We start from the raw sequence: 17,657 nt of genomic DNA on the forward strand, positions 1-17,657 counted from the left end.
GTTATTTTGGGCACCCTCGTGATTCTTAGCACTCGGCTCCAACACCAGTTCTCAAAAGCGTCGTTTTTTTATTCAGTAGTTTATATAGCTACATTTTTCGTTTGTGTACTTATTAGATAGGTTGGTAAAATAAGAGTTAGGAAAATATAAAAGCGTGTATAAGCTGGATTTATGTATACGCTTGCATGAATCCAGTTATGCATGACAGAAATATTAAGCGATATAAACTGATTATATCGTAAATGATTTTATTCAGGTCGAACATAAATCTGCAGTAGTATGTACTCAGAAAAATCATTCGACTCGTTTCCATTAGAATTTTGTTCGTTATATCTGGTTCGTTATATCTTTGCTGATATTAAAAAGCGAGTTCTCTTCAGTATAAATTAAAAAAAATCTTATACTCTTTTTGCGTTCAAAATTTTATAATAAATTTTTTTTATTTTATTATTTTTAATCGTAAGACGAAGTTAGACACATGTGAAATTCTCATACGTATCTATACATTATAAAAAAGATGCATCTCAATAGTTACCAAACTCAAACATTACAAAATTGTAATCAGACCTATAATATCATATGGAAGCGAAACACACTTCAAACTAAAATCCAACATTTCCTACTCAGCAGAGATGCAAAGAATAGAAAAAAGAATTCTATGAACATGAATAAATAAAAGACGACTTACTGATGGGGGAGAATGGAGACTTATACCAAACCAACAGGTACATAAAGACGTAAAACCAGCTCTAGAATACTTTAGAAAAATAAGAATCTCCTTCTTTGGACACATAACAGAACCGAACAGGCTCGTCAGGAAACTGGTCGATAAATACTGGAAATAGTCCAAAACACTGACCTGAGTCACCGAAATTAAACAAGATATGCAAGAACTAGAAATCTCAATAGAAGATTTACGAAACAAAACTGACGATATAAAAACACTAAAAGAAGCAAACTCCAGATTTAAAATTAAAGAAAAGAAAACAACAACAAGGGCTTGTTCAAAAGAATTCTAAAAGCCAAGATCTGACAAAATGAAGTATTGGGAAGCAAACAAGGAAAAAAAACAAAAAGAAAAGACGAACCAGAGTTGACTATAAAGTGATCCACTGTGACCTCAAAATCCTTAAAAAAATAAGAAGATTCGATTTATAATAACATATTAGTAATTAGTTAGCTAACTAATCTTTTCTCATTTCCCTTGTCAAATTTGTTTTTTTTTGTAATTAAAAAAAATGGAATTTTCAAAGTATTTAAAGCTGCATCAGTTAGTAATTTTTAAAAATACAAAAATCTAATTTGTTCGTTTTAATGAAGTATTAAGTAAATATAAATAGTAATGAAAACTAAGCGTTATTACTTAGTTTATTATTCATTTAAATATTTCGCGTCAGCGGGCGATTTACTAATAGCTTTCGTACGAAATTGTTAGCCCATAAATCGTCGTAATTATTGGTAGCTGTCCACAACATAATCTGTGCAATTTGTCTCATCTATGCGATAATCATAAAGATTTAATATGCATAATCTTTGCAAATTTTAAAGAGCTTTTTCCTCTTTTACGATAATTCTAAAAGAATTTTTATTTTCAAATATCACTACTATGACTCACTATCTCTTTCTTATTAATTTATAAATATATAAGCTGTTTTGTTCTACTTACTCATTTTTAAAAGTAATTAAATTTGTATATTCAGCTAGCCTATTTTATCAGCTGATATTTTCTATTGGTAGTTCATTATTACTAATGCATTGTTCAATCTAAATTTCGCTCTCATTCTGTCATGTACACTTTCATTAACAATGTAATCTTCTTTTAATATAAACTAAAACTTAAAACATATAATGACCATTATAACTTAATAAAATTAATATTTAATGTTTTAGTTTGAAATAAGATTACATTGTTAATGGAAGTGATGAAAGTGTATATAACAGATTGAGATCTAATTAAACTGAACAATGCATTATAATGAATTACTAATATAATATATCAGTTGATAAAATAGGCTAGCTGAATATGCAAATTTATTTACTTTTACAAAAGAGTAAGAAGAACGAGACAGTTAATGTATTTATAAATTAACAATTACATTTAACAATTACATTTCTTGAATGTTTTTAAATATATTTTAAGATAATCTTTGGGTAGAGTACATAACACAGAATTTAAGTTATTTAAACTTTTATAATTTTTTATTGTTCAGCAGTAATTATGAACAGTTTTTGTTATGTTATCTTTAAATTTAAAAAAAAAGATACAAATCTGATATAATTAATAATACCATCTTGATATCGTCCTAAATTACAATAATGTGCCCACAAAATTTCTTTTAAACCTTTTGAAATTTTCATGTTACCTTTAGACAGACAGGAATAACCAAAATTCCAGGTTTTTTTAGCTTGTATTCTGTATCTTAATTTTACTGGTGTGTTAAGTATTTTTTTATTTTTACACAATGTTACGTATGTTGATCTGTATGTAACATCTGAGGAAGTTACTGTGTACCGAAAAAGCTGTCATTTTTAAATAAATTTCGTGAAAATCATAAAACATATTTTATTTTGTTATTATGGATTTTGAAAAAGTAGAAGCTTTATCCATCGACTACATATATGTTAGCCTAACGATGTCCGATCATGAATAGAATTTGTTTATTTGTATTTTGAAAGTTTTTATTCATTATGTTTAAAAGATGTACATTCATAAAATTTTATGTAAGGCTTGATTGGTAATTCAGATTTGCAGAAGAATAAAAAACAAAAGATTGTTCGTTTATTTTCTGGTCAATTTTAATTGTTAATATTAAGTTAAAGAAATTAATATTTGTATTAGTATGGAACTAAAATAATACTACTTAAAACAGGTTTTTCCCGATTGTAGTATTTGGAATTTCTTTAAATGTTACGTTATTCCTTCCCACCCTCTCTCTCTTTCAATGATTATTGGTTACCTACAGATGTAATTGGAATGGGGTCAAGGACGTTTCAGGACTTGTTGCTCAGAAATTTCTTATTTGTCGCGTGACATTCATCTTAATTTAAAACTGTTTGTTTTTCATGCTTACCTGAATGTTTCGTTATATATAAAAATCAGGTAACTTATTTTATTTTATAATTATTATTAGTATTTTTTTTCATGTATATTTAATAGTAATGATTCGTTTACTTTTGGTTTATCTAAAAATTACAGCTTTAATTTATTCTTTACATTTTCATTTAAGCAGAAGCATATTTTGTAAATTTGAAATAAACAGAATTATTTTTAGGTAATGAAAAACAAGGTATTTGCGTACCGCTACGGGTAGTCTGCTTGTGCGTATATATAATATATCCAGTACATTTACATGTGTAGTGCTTTAATTACATGTTGCAAAGGTGTAGCTCGCTACGAAATCGTTTGTCACCGACCTATTTCGGAAATCGTAGTAAAATAAAAATGTATTATTAAAAATGAATGTCAAAATAAAATTTGACCTTCGGTGAGAAACATATTCTCGTAAAAACCATACAGCTACATACTTGTATTAATTTATGTTTGTGTGTATGTGTGGTTGTGTGTGTGTGTGTGTGTGTGTGTGTGTGTGTGTGTGTGTGTGTGTGTGTGTGCGTGCGTACATTGAGATTTGGAAGGAAATTCGCAGTTACCATTTCAAAAGATATTTAATATCTTAAATCTTTTATTTAAATATCTTTAATTATCTAAATATCTTAAAATCTTAAATATCTTTTATTTTTTTATTCGTAGAAAAATCGTTTTAAATCTTAATTGCTATAATTGTTGTCTCCCTGAAATCGTTTATTAGAATTCCTCTGTACTTTGTTAATTCCAGAAAGAAAACTGTTTCTCCAAGAATGGGGAGAAAAGTCCCGATAGGATTTTAAGAAGAATTTAATGAAAGTTGTATACAATTTTGTTTGTTTTAATTTTCATCGCTTGTTATTTTTATTTATAAATGCATCTTGATTATGTAAATTTGAAAATACGTTAAGAGGAATGGGTTAATTTTTTGTTCTTTTACTTTTACTTTACTGCTACATGAGTAGATGTCAAACATCTTTTCTTTTTTTTTTTGTTCAAGACGGTCTGGCTTGCCGGTAAATATTTCAAGTTAAACCAGTTATCAGTGAAAAGTCTAGTAAGACTGTCCCGAACTAACAATCTAATAATTATTATTATTATTATTATTATTATTATTATTATTGCCCTCTCAATTAATTATTAATTCATTTCTTAAAGCTATTATCTCTAGCTTTTACTTAACTCAGATTACTACACATTACATGCTTGGATAATATATTGAAGTATTATTGATGGGTTTCATATATTATGATAATCATAATTTATAGTTTTATATGACGTGGGTTCCTTTTCAGTATCTGTTAAAACTTACTAAAACTACTATTAAAACTAAACTAAAATTTACGGGCGCCTAAGCAGTGTCGGGCTCGCTAACAGGTTCCGTCAGTTATGATCAAAGGCGTATGTATACTTGCGCAATACCGACTAAATCTCCACCCCTGGCTTCCCTCTTCCTTGGTCCGCCTATAAAAATATTTCACCAGAAGAAGGGGAAATCGCCTACACACACAATCACAACAATCCAATAATGTCACACACCACACAAACAACAATACTGGAAACAACACATACAGCACGTCAAAAATACACATACTGACAACAACACAAAAGAACCTGCAGAAAACAGGACAAGCTACTAACACCCTCGCAGCCGTCAAGACAGAAATCTGAAATAGTCCCCACTACTTACCAGTAGCCACCATCATAGTGACACTATGCACGAGCATAGTGTCCCCGGCCTCATCGCACCCAGGCGACACCCACACCTACCAGGTGACCCCCCACGCCTAGGGGATCCCTAGGGAGCTCCCCTAGGCACTCAACCGAGGACCTGTCCACTCCCACTCCTTCCGGCGCCGTTCTCCTCTACTGGACTCCTCATGTAATTAGAGCTTTCTCATGACCGTCCTGACGAATCTTTCCACAATCTTCCACTGTGACTCAACTTGTAATAGGACTCGTAGGGTATCTTCAGAGAGAAAGGTGTGCTCACGTCTCAGGTTGCCGAGCATCTCTCTACGCTCTAGGGCGAATCGCGGACACAAAAAGAAAACATGTTGGGGGATCTCTTCCACCTCGCACTCCGGACAATTTTCAGATTGATGGAGCCCGAATTTATACAAATAAAACCTCTGATGTTTCTGTTAAAACTAAAAAGTTACACATTTTTGTAATTTAAAAAATTTTCAGGTGGCCCAAATGAGTTTCTTACGATTTTAATAAATATTTTGGGGTCCTGCTTACGTTAATATAATTTATTTATATCGTTTTTTGGCAGTTTTATGACTTGTTTTTCAATTATTAAAAAATTAATTTTTCCGCAATTTTAGACTGTTAAACTTAATTAAAAAAATTGTAATTTATGTATTTTATGCATTTTAGTAAACCTTATATTACTGCGTTTGAACCAACTTTATAGCTTACACCGTTATTGCATGATAATTATACAAGATTCTAATTTTGGTGGCCATTTTGAGGTGAACTCGGTGATCAATCACTCGGTGGCAATTTGTGACTCAGCCATTTCGTCACTCGGAGGCAATCCTCGTAACGATGTTCAATCCAAATCTGAAATTAAAATCAAAATCCGACAAAAAGTGTTCATATACATACACAGATTGAATTCAATAACGACGAATTCTTCGTTTGTTGAAAATAAAAATTACTAAGATTTTATTCGTGGAAATATCTATAGTGTATGTGTATGTGTGTGCGTGTGCGCGCGCGCGTGTGTTACCTTTAGAACAATTTCCTCGATTTAAAAAAATATGAATGTCGAAATAAAATTAGCTTTTGGTAAAAACACCATACCGGTACAAAAACTATCTCTTATAAAACATGATTTGTGCGCGTGCGCACGTGTGTGTGTGTGTGTGTGTGTGTGTTTCCAAAGCTTATTAAACTGCAATACGTTACACCGCAGTGCTATATCTTAAGGCAGCGGCTATCACCATGATTAACTTAACTCTCGTTTCTATTCCTGCAAACATCCCTCTCTATTCATTGGTTGTCTAGCTATCTCAGGTCGTGTATTAGTAACTCACTGTATTTATGGTAGTCGCTATCGTTGTCTATAATAATAATAATCCACATGTGTGCGCATACGTGTCGGTATGCTGACAAATTAGACAAACATTCAAACACAATGACACCAAATGATTTCCTGAAGTCATTAAATTTGCTACGTTTAGTTACGTGTATGTGAATCTATTATACGTAATCCCTTACAATAATAGAACACATACAAATCGAGGTAATTCGTATAATTGAAATAAACAAAGACGTTCAAAAATTGTCTTTTTGGTTTTGTTTTTTATACAGTACAAGGTAACATTAAAATAAAATGCTGCTTTGCAATTATTTACAGATATAACTTTTAATTACATACATGCTGCACATCATTTATGATTTCATACATGTAATGCTCGCTACGAAAAAATTCTGTCATCGATCTTAATAATAAAAAAAATTGGTGTGGACACCTCATGACTTACTTGTACGCCTATTAAATTACTCATATACAATTTTTTTAAAATGAAAAGTACATAAATTTTATTTCAGTAATCACTTCTGATATTTTTTCATATTTTTTATTTATTTATTGTCATTATTTAATTATTATTTTATTGTAACAATCTTTTTACCATCCTAGGTTAATAATTAATAATAAATCATTGTATTTAATTTTTTTTAAAAAACGTTAAAAAAAAGGAGATGAAGTCTCAATTCAAACCGATGTGCCTTTCCCTCGAAAGATCAAAATATTTCGTTAATTAAAATTTTATTTGACTATAACTTTAGAACCAATGAAAATAAGTACCACTTATGATATATCATTGAAAAGCTCTTAATTAGGGCTTTTTATTGCAATTAAGAAAAAAATCCATTGATTTATTTTTGGAGACTTTTGATCAAGTCGATTGTAATCAAAATGGGAGATGCACAACTGGATGTTACAACAGTCCTAAATCCAAAATTTCAACATTCTACGTCTAATCGTTTTTGACACATACGTCACACCGAAATTAGTCAGAATGGATATTTTCGTTGAAACTTGAAAACCGAAATTTTTCCTGGTCACATTACTTCTTTTACTTCGTACAAGGAAGTAAAAGAGTAAACAGATATCCCATACCAGACTTATTATTAGGGAACATGAAGAGTGAAGTGGTTTCTTATTGCTTTTTTCACTATACTGAATAAACTTACGTATGGGCACGACAGACCCAGCGAAATGTTAATGATACTCAAGCTTAAATTTATATCTTCACTCTGATCACAGGTAGTTGTTTGCAAATATTCATATTAATCAAAATAAAACCGTAAATAAATAAAAATTTAATAATATTTTTTATGTAGAATTTAATTTATGTTTTCCATTTATTTTATCGTTGTTTTTAAATGTTGTAATTATGTTAAATAATCTTGCAATTGTTTGTTAGGTGCAGGATGGTTAATGTTTTATTAAATTAAAGCAATTTGTTAATGAAAGATGCTCGTATTTGTAGATTAAATTAAAATGCAGTACAAAAGCGGGTCGGTTTTATTTCAACAGTTGTGTATTGCAATAAATTATTTTGCTTTCAATGTTATGTTGTGAAAACTTTTTTTTTCTTTTTTAGTTATAGAAGAGTGAGTAAAATGACCTTTAAATAATTCTTGAGACATTTAATCGGTTTCGATTTTGCTAAACATTATTCTTTCGTGTTTATTATTATTATGGTGTTATTACTTCTTAATAATGATGAAACTAAATCCGTAGTCAGGTTTGTTATATGAAAATATTATTGTATGATGTTTTTGTCAGTAATAATTATTACAGTGAATGTACGTTCGCGCATGTTGCATCATTGTACTTTTTTTTAATAACTCGTTCCGACTTACCTGTAGTAGTAGTAATATCACTGTACTGTTATATAAAAGAGTACTCTATTTAACACTTTTCTTTACCATACATTGTACTTATTCAGCAACAAAAGACTTCATAACTTTTACCCTTCACTGTTATCTGGTCAAGGTGCTTTTTTTTATTCTGTTGCATTTTAATACTTTTTTTTTTTTGTATGTATGTGTGTATTCACAAAATATCTTGCTTACTTTTTAATTCTTAAGCCGAATATTTAATTGTTTTAAGTAATTAAATGTCCTTGAATTGCAGTTTAATTTTGATAAAATAATTCAACTCCGAGACTTAAAATGAATATAAAAACCACTATTATCATTTATTAATATCTTCTCGCTCAGGTATTTTTAAGTTAAAAGTGAAAGATTTTACACGTCGGGACAAATATTACAATTTTTTTTTGTGTTGGGATTTAAATGTTTGTTGTAACACCGTTCTTGCGTATAATTAGTTATTTTATGATTTATTTTTCGACCGGCAACAAATATAACAATGTACTCTTTATTATTATTATTAATAAATGCCTTATTTAAATCATTATTTAGCTCTCTACTGTGAAGTGGTAGCGTTCCTTCATTTAATTCCGAGATTCTGGTTCGAGTCCAAGTCAATCATGACATTTATAAAAAATGAATTATTATTATCATCATCATAAGTAAATGTTATCGAGTATAAACCTATTGTTGTAGATAAATAAATAATATTTATTCAGTCGGCGATTTCAATGTACACATTGCTCATGTTTAAAATTTCTGATTTTGAAAATAAGATATCCACGAGTTTGATTTATATTAATAAGGTACCCGATGAAAGTTGAAGAAGCCTTGCATAATTAAAAATGATTTAAGCGCTGTAAAATTGTAAGGAAATGAAATTCATTTCATAAAATGATTTTAACCCTGGAAAAAATGTACAAATGGAATACGGTGTGTGTGTATTTACATTATATATATATATATAGGCTTTGATAGAATTGGTAATGTAGGAAGGAAAAATATATACGTAGCTAGATAATAAGAGGTGGTTTACCTCTGTTCAAAATTATTTTACAAAGATTAGAAATACAACCAGAATCTTAAGAAGGCAGGACAGGTACGAGGGTCAGTCGAATATAAACCGAACTTTTATTTATAACATTTATTGTACAGAAAAGAAATAAAAAACATATTTATTGCTTTCTTCGTAGTCTCGCTGAAGTTCTACACATTTTTTGTTTGTAGTGCTTGTAGAGCCCTCCTTCAAAAAATGTTTGAGGAATTGTCACAAATTGCGCACAAATCACATCGTTGTCGCTATGGAATCGTTAAAATTATTAAAGTTAGTGGGGGTGCTGCTCCAGAAAATTTTTAGCCTTTGTTTCAAAATTGTGTAAAACGAAACAAACTTGTATAAAAAGAAAATTTATTCAGAAACTTGATAAAATCCTAAAAGAACAAAATCAAACATTTTTACTTTAACCTAAATTGTTCCAGTTTGATTTATTCATTTAAAAATGAAATCCATTCTTCTTGTTTTGAAAAAAAAAAAATGAATCAAATAGAATAGCTGGAAGCAGGATAATAATCTAATTCTACACTTATTACATTCAACAATATGGTACACAGTTTTTAAGCACAACGCACGCGGAATAAAAAAAATTACCTTCCACCAGCACGTCAGGGTCGACACTGCGGTAGCGACAGTGCTCTCTCACCCTCGCAGCCTCGCGTGTAGTTTTCTATTTACGCATGCGCACAACAGCCAAACACTACGTCGCTGGAACTGTGAAGTGCACAGTCCTATACAAAGATTTTTGTATTTTTTTTCATAAACTGGGGGATGGCTACTGACATTAAGCTTAAGGATTATTTATTGTACAAGTATAAAGGAAGAATTAAAGAAAAAAGGACTCATTATATTAGATGTTATCGATAATATCAAGTGGAAATAGGGGTTGCTGCAGTTCCACTGTGCCTATACGCCAACCGCCACTTGTTTTACTCTAATGACTCCTTCAATGATCCAAACAAAAAACATCAAAGGGGATAAACGTTAATTATACGTAGAATATTCGAAGGTTTGCCTATAAATCTCGTTGAGTTTATCCCGATTATGTAAGATCTGGTGATGTACAGGAAAATGACATCTATGATTGACTAACGGCGCCTTTTGTTCCTGTAGGCGGCTTTCACTCCGTTCAAAACCTGGCTGTACGCAGCATTCCCAGTCGATGTTCGTGAGAAAATCGACGAGAAATACGCCTTTCCAGTTCCAAAAGATGATGAAACTGGTGTAGCTGAACGGATTAAGGCGACAGTCTCAAAAGATGGTTGCGAAAACGTCCCTAGCTGACGTACACGTTTTCGCGTTTACAGGGCAAAGCTGTCCATTCTTACGCTACTCAGTACTCACCGATTTCAATTCGGGAATGTAGTGATGATTTGTTTCTCATCAATGCAGAAAATTATTACTGTGTCGTCGAAATCGATTCAGGAGCTTTTGCCAGATTTCCTATCGGGTTTGTAGCTAATTTTGGATAAAGAATCTTTAAATCCATCTGACTCCCTAACGGTGCTTTGGGATAATGGCACTTTCATGATTAATACCCATTTACGAAGCAGTTTTATCAACAGTAAGATACCGATTGTCTTCAGTGAGATGACGCATCTATCGATGTTGTCATCCGTCACTCGTGTCCTTAAACACCTATTGTAAATCATTTTCTACAGCTTCATTTCCTTTTTTGAATTTGCCGGTTCAATCCAAATTCTCGTAATCAGAATCTCGGGTTTGACATCCTCATTCGTGAGAAACTTCACGATAATACGTTACACAACCCATAATGGAACTTCTTGCTCTGACATGATGCTACTGATCAGAAAGATGAGAGAGCCTAGGTAGCAGGAGCGTCCATTCCTTCCCCTCGTGACTATCGTCGATATTCCTCCGGGTCAGCCCATTCATGTTTGTACGAGAACCGGTAAAGGCTAAAGTCCGGTTTATATTTGATTGATCCCCTTAAGTTGACAATGTTTGATAAATTAACAATAGTTTTTTATATTTAAATATTGTTTTAATGTTTTATTTTTTATTTATTGACAGGTTAAGTGCTATGAGAGACATATTTATCTCTCGGGGAACAAATCCAAGACTGATTATTCACCAAAAAAAAAGTTTGGTCATTTTTGCTGAATGTTTTTTTAAAAATATTTAAATTTATTTTAAAGTAACAATTAATCAGAAATATGTAAAGTAAATATGTAGTAGTATTATTATTGTTTTTTGTACTATTTATAACCAAAAAAAGTTGAGAGATAAATTTAACCAAAATACGGTGTAGCACTCAACCTGTTACAAATAAAAAAACTCTTCAGAGGAATCTTCTTATAAATTTAAAAAAAACTATGTCTAAGAATGATTATAATTCAGATAAATGCGATTACTTGATCTATTTGAAATGTTTTATCACTGTCATAATATTTAAGTAATGGATTACCGATTTGACCCAATTTTATACACATTATTCCTCAATGACAAAGAGGTTGCAACTCTAGTTGTGAAGTGATTTAAAAGAAGACGGTAATAGAAATAGTGTAAAGCACGATATAATGAATTGAATTAATGATTTATGTAATATTAATTAATGAAGTGGATAATATCTTATGAAATATTAAAATTAATGATATTTAACATTTATATTAACAATCGATCTTCAGCTGTCTACATGTTATATTATTCATTTAATATATTTTTTCTGTTAAAATGTGTAACAGTTGTAAGAATTGTTTGGTTGGAGTTTTTTGTCATTAAATTATTTTATAAAACATAGTAAGTTTTTAACAGTTGTTTTAATAAAATAATTTTAAAAAAATAACTCTCAAAAGGCTAAAATAATACTAAAACTAGATGCATATTTTGATTATTAAGTTATCACCTTCGATAGTGTAAAAAGATTAGTAAAAAATAAACATAAATGCAAAAAAAGAAGTATTTCTAACTATATATATGATCGAAAAAACTAAATACTTCATTGTTTTGATCAAGCTAAAAAAGTTTATAAATTAAATACAGTTTATACAGCGTGAGCAATATAAAACCGAACCCATAATGAAACAGCTGGCCAACACTATTTATGGAAGACTCACACAACTAGCGCGACTAGTGGATGTATGTGTTACTACTGATTGTTGCTGCCGCTTGTCAGGCGGTTACGTATCAGTGCAGTATACGTTTTGTTGCATTGGAGTATTGTGGGTGCAGTTGTGTTTGTGTAAAATGCCTTATTCAATCTCCAGGAGAGGATAGCTTAGTTGAGGATAGTTGAGGTCTATATTCGTTCTGGATCGTTTGAAGAATCACGTCAAGTATTCATAGAAACGTTTCCGAATGTCTGTATCCCAGCGAAGAGTAGTAAATGGTTTCAAGGTTTCAAATGCAAAACGAAATAGGCAACCTTCCGTTAGGACTCCACAGGCCACTGCCTAAATTGAAAGTAGAATTACTGCCAGTCTAAAAAAATCATTACACAAGTTATCCCAACAATCTGGTGTTAAATACACATCTTGTAAAATTCTCCATGAATTAAAATTGAAACCATACCGCGTTACAACTGTGCAACAAGTGAAGGAGACAAGCAAACCGAGACGACTTGATTATTGCCACTGGCTTCTCGAAAACATTGTTGATGGACAGGTAGAGTTGTCTACTTGCGATTTTTTCCTTTGGAGCTAATTAAAGGAGAGAGTTTATGCATCTAATTACTAAAATATTAATGAACTGAAGGTGAACATTCAACGAGAAATCAACGCTATAGATAAAAGCGTTTTGCGTCAGACAACTCTCAATATGATCAGTCGAGCACAAAAGTGCATCGATGTCCAGGGTGGTCATTTTGAACATCAATTGTAACAATAAGGTAAAAAAATGCAAAATTTAAATTGTTTTATGTTTTTCTTATTTAATTTATCCGTATCATTCATAAAATTTCATTCCAACATAACCTACCGATTCTGCAGCGGTTACGTTATGGGTTTGGTATTATGTTTCTCATCTATATCATCTGACCAGTCCAAGCACAACTTGTTTGATTTTTTTAAGATACTGTCAGTCCATGTTTTATGTGTTTTGGTGATGAAAATTATTCTATAATTTAACCTTTTCACTTACAGTTTGGACTGTGCTGAAAATGAAAATAAATAATGCAAAATCAATTTTTTTTTTAATATTGTGTATATTCATATTATTTTTATTTATATCTTTCGAAAAAATACGCCAAATTTTCCGGGGTAAGGGGGGCAAGATTAGCTCGGAATTACGTTTAAATTAATCACGCCCAAAATACTGCTATTTACAATTTTTTTACAGGACAAAGAAGAAATAAAAACAAATTTTATTTTGTACTCAGTCGCGACATATAGACAAATTGTTTTAAAATATTAAAAAAAAAAAACAAATACTGAGGATGTTTTTTTAACTATCGAAATGCGTATTAGTTCTAAATTTTTGACTTTATATCAACGGTTTATATTTCTTATTATTTTACTCCAGTTACGGTTAAGCATATCTTATTTTTTTTATAATCATTTCAATGACAGTTATCAGCAAAATTTGTTTTTCGTAAAATTTTTAAAGGATCTAACCTTTTTACTGAATAATTTTTTTTTTTTTTTAATTTTGACAGTAAATAAATACAAATTGTAATAAAATCTTAGTATTTTTGAGATAATTTGCTGAGGGTTTTCATCATTTAATTTTTGGTTTTCCGAAATAATTACCTTCTCCCCTCAAAACCGATTGCTATATTTTTTGTAAATTTCTTTTTTTGGTAGATAAGCCATTATCTATGATTAGATATAATTTATTGAGTACGGGTTTTAAGTATAATTTTTAAAATATGCTATTTCAGTTTAGATGGTTTAAGAATTTCGCCAATATGACACACAAAACCAGGAATTTTAGCATAACTTATAAACGTCTTCTTTTTTTTAAATAAAAAAGGATTTATTTTCTGGTAATTAGATTTTTCTTTTTTACGATTTTTTTTTTTAATAATAAGAGATTTAGTGTTATATTTTATAGACTACCGTGTAAATCTTATATTGTATTATATAATTTTTATATAAGTTGGGAGAAAGTCATGTGCTCACGATTTGCATGTGAATTATGGAGCACGATCCATTTCGTAATTTGTTCTTTGATATTTTTAGTTCTGAATTGATATCATCTCGTTAAAGTACGTGTTTTTAACCCTTTATCCAACGTTGGTTGTTATGATTTTGAGTTATTATTTATTGACTTTAAAGTAAAGTATCTTTTTCTTATAAAGTATTATTTTACCAATCGAAGTCCGGAAATAGTTTGTATAGTTGGTCTAACAGGTAAAAAAAGGGTGTAAGAATTATTCAGCCTGGTTGATTATATATCTTGACCTATAAAAGTAAAGAACTGTAAGGTAGGAAAATATAAATAACTTTTTTGTAGTATGGGTAATAAAATTTGATCAGTTAAAACCTTTTACAGTTTAAGGTTTTTAGGCGTACCAACTAAACCTTTCGGTATTCCTAATTTTAAAGATGTTTTTTGTCTAAAATGAGAGCACTTTTTCTCCTCTTTACATTGTTGAAGATAAAAATTACCTCTTGAAGTTTTCTCAGCTGTAATTAAATTTTCTTGACAAATGTAGATAATTTAAGGAACAATCAATTTTTCTGAGATTAATAGTGTTAACTTCTGTTTAGCTAGTTTTTATTGCGAAGCGATTAAGTCCTAGTAATGTAGTTATTTTGACACGGATTTGAATACTAGATCGTGGATACCAGTGTTCTTTGGTGGTTGGGTTTCAATTAACCACACATCTCATGAATGGTCGAACTGAGACTGTACTAGAATACACTTCATTTACACTCATACATATCATCCTCATTCATCCTCTGAAGTATTATCTAAAAGGTAATTACCGGAGGCTAAACGGGAAAAAGAAAGTTTTTATTGCGAATATAGTCAAGGATTCATTTGGAAGGCTCACTATGATCTATATTTTATCGGTGAAGAAGGCAGCGGAAATCTATTTACTATATTACTTACCTTAGTAAGCTTGGCATGAGATGCATATTATAATTGATAAAGCCCATTTTAAATGCCTTTTATACGTCATTTTTGTCAATAGTTGTTCAGCTATAGCGCCGATCTAATGGGTATATTCAAATACTATTTTTCTACTTGATTGAATTTATATTTATCCTTTAATTTTTTTATGTTTCAGGATACAAAAACTCAGACAGGATGCAGATCACTAAGTTCACATCAAGTTGGTCCTGGTTCAATGCCAGATTTTCAACCGGTCGATCCATATCGACTGCTAGAAGATGATCTAAAAGATATTTATAAAGATATACGGAAGGTTAGTATTAAATTTTTTAATTTTGTTTACTTTTTATCACTCTTAATGCTAAAAATCTGATAACTTAATTTTTAATTTATATACACAGGTTCAACAACATAAAACCGAACCGCTGCAGATCAAGCACAGTTGCGATTTGTAATATTATTATATGAATGAAACGAAAGATGTAAACGCAAAATAAATTAAGTTCTGTATTCACATTGGAAAGGTTTTGTAAAAATATTTATAATATTTTTACAAAAGATGTTCGAAATGCTCCCCTGCTTACTCATTCGTTTTCGTATTCGAGTAATTATACTGAAAGTAACCTGACAGAAAATGTTGTAGTCATGCCATGCCGTCGATTTCTTGTTGAATGTTCACCTTCATTTCTTCGATTGTAATGTAGGTATTCAATTCATAAACCTTACCCTTCAAATAGCCCCAAAGGAAAAAAATTAACAACTAGGCAAATCCGGGAAATGCGAAAACTGCCGCCCTCTTCTGACAGTTTATTCATTATAAATATAAAAGCCGTACGAACGCGTGCGAGTGAATCGTTTGATGTTGCGACATGTTGCTCCGTACTCTTTGAAGAACTCGTGCACGAGTTATGCCAGTTATGACGTTATTAGGATAGATGCAGCTTACCTTCTATGGATCTAAAACGTCTGTGCGGGTTCAAAGCACAGCTGTAAGTGCCTCCATGGACGGTTGTTCATCCTCAACAGCATATCAGGGGTGGTCATTTCAAATGCTGACCGCACAGCGTCTTGGAGCTGCTCGTTGTTGACGTATCTGCGTTTTCGGATCTTTTCTTTTATAAAACCCCAGAGTGCATTGTAAGGTTTGGTGAGGTGTCGGTGCTTCTTGCTGGCCAAGGCAACGGGCCTTGGTTATCGGCCCGTTGCTCTGCTGACCCACTTCCAATTCAGTGATTCGGATAAATTTTATTGAGGCGTCTGCGGATATTCAAAGCAAAGTGCGCTTGAACATCGTCTTGCTGAACGTAATGATGTCAGCGATCCCTTTTGCCGTTAATTCTGGAAGCAACCGCTCGTCGATCATTCTCAGATAACTGTGTTGATTAATTTCGCCATCGAAAAAATAAAGACCAAGAAGGATATTCAGCTATCACCCCAGCGCAAATCAAAACATGAAACGGATGATGATGATCGATTTCCTCAAAATATTCAGGATTGTCTTTGACCTAGAAAAAAACATTTCGGATACAAGAGCTTCGATGAATTGCACGTCTGAGAACATGACGTTCTTTTTATCGCTTGCTTTCGGAAAGCGTTCAAGCAACAATTGACATGCACAAACACTCGATCAAGGTCATTGTCCTCAACTCATCAAATGTAGCTGGACGAAAACATTTATTTTCCAAGTCCTTCCTCATATAGTCTCGCATTGTCGATCGTGGAATGCCTAACGTTCTGCAGATCGTTTGCGCGTTGATTTCATCGGTGATCGTTGAATCGATGCTTCCGCAGCAGCACACATCTCAGTTCCAGTGCTCGGCCTCCCGCTGTGTGGAATATCAAGAACATTTCCCGTTGCAAAAACCTTGTTCAACCATGTCAGTAACCTTTGCCGTAATGGTAACGATTTCCCAAAACGCACAAAGATGCGTTTTTAATGTTCTTCAATATTTTATAACACTGTGTTGACGTTTGTGGACCCACACGCAAGCTAACAAACGCTCTTCAACAGTGAACGCACTCGTATCCGCCATCGTTCCACTCTCGACTATAACCAAGGTCATCCCACTACAAAACATCGGACGATTCCTACCACGGCTAATCTTCCCCATCTTTTCCAGCAACAATGAGCGATATCAGCGGTGATAATTGGCAGCAGTAGAGCCCGATTAAATTGGATTTATTATTTATAAAGGATTTGCCGCCCATCCCGTACGTAAAGTCTAAAATACTGTCTTTTGCGACACCAATTTGTGTCATTTATAATAATTTTCTCAAAACATACTAGTGATACAGTAACGGGACCTAATTTTTCAATTTTTCAGGTCAAAAACCATCACATTTACCTCTTAATTTAAATTTCAGAGTTTAAATATGGTTACGTTTTATAATTGCTGTAGAAATCTGGACGTAATTTTTCGCAAGCTATACCTCGAAAACGAAACGGAACTTTCTCGATCGGTGTTTATATGAACTTTTTTCTTAATTATCACTTGTGGAGCACGACCTGAAATTCTTTGTAATTTTTCTTGAGACACCTTGTATGTTGCCCAATTAAAATTCATAATATTAATCCGTTTAAGAAAATACTATAAGATGTAAAGT

The 17,657-nt window shown here is 31.6% G+C and overlaps 1 protein-coding gene across 1 annotated transcript in view; it reads left to right on the forward strand.

The window, feature by feature from the left end:
- The window catches only part of qless (decaprenyl diphosphate synthase subunit 1 qless), a 456,058-nt gene that overhangs the window by 195,603 nt on the left and 242,798 nt on the right, over positions 1–17,657 (forward strand). Inside the window, exon 2 of the mRNA XM_075374783.1 lies at positions 15,229–15,366. Within this exon, the coding sequence (XP_075230898.1) occupies positions 15,229–15,366 (138 nt within the window). The remainder of the gene's footprint in view (positions 1–15,228; positions 15,367–17,657) is intronic.

This window comes from Lycorma delicatula, chromosome 9 (assembly GCF_047948215.1).
Source record: "Lycorma delicatula isolate Av1 chromosome 9, ASM4794821v1, whole genome shotgun sequence".
Taxonomy (NCBI): Eukaryota; Metazoa; Arthropoda; class Insecta; order Hemiptera; family Fulgoridae; genus Lycorma; species Lycorma delicatula.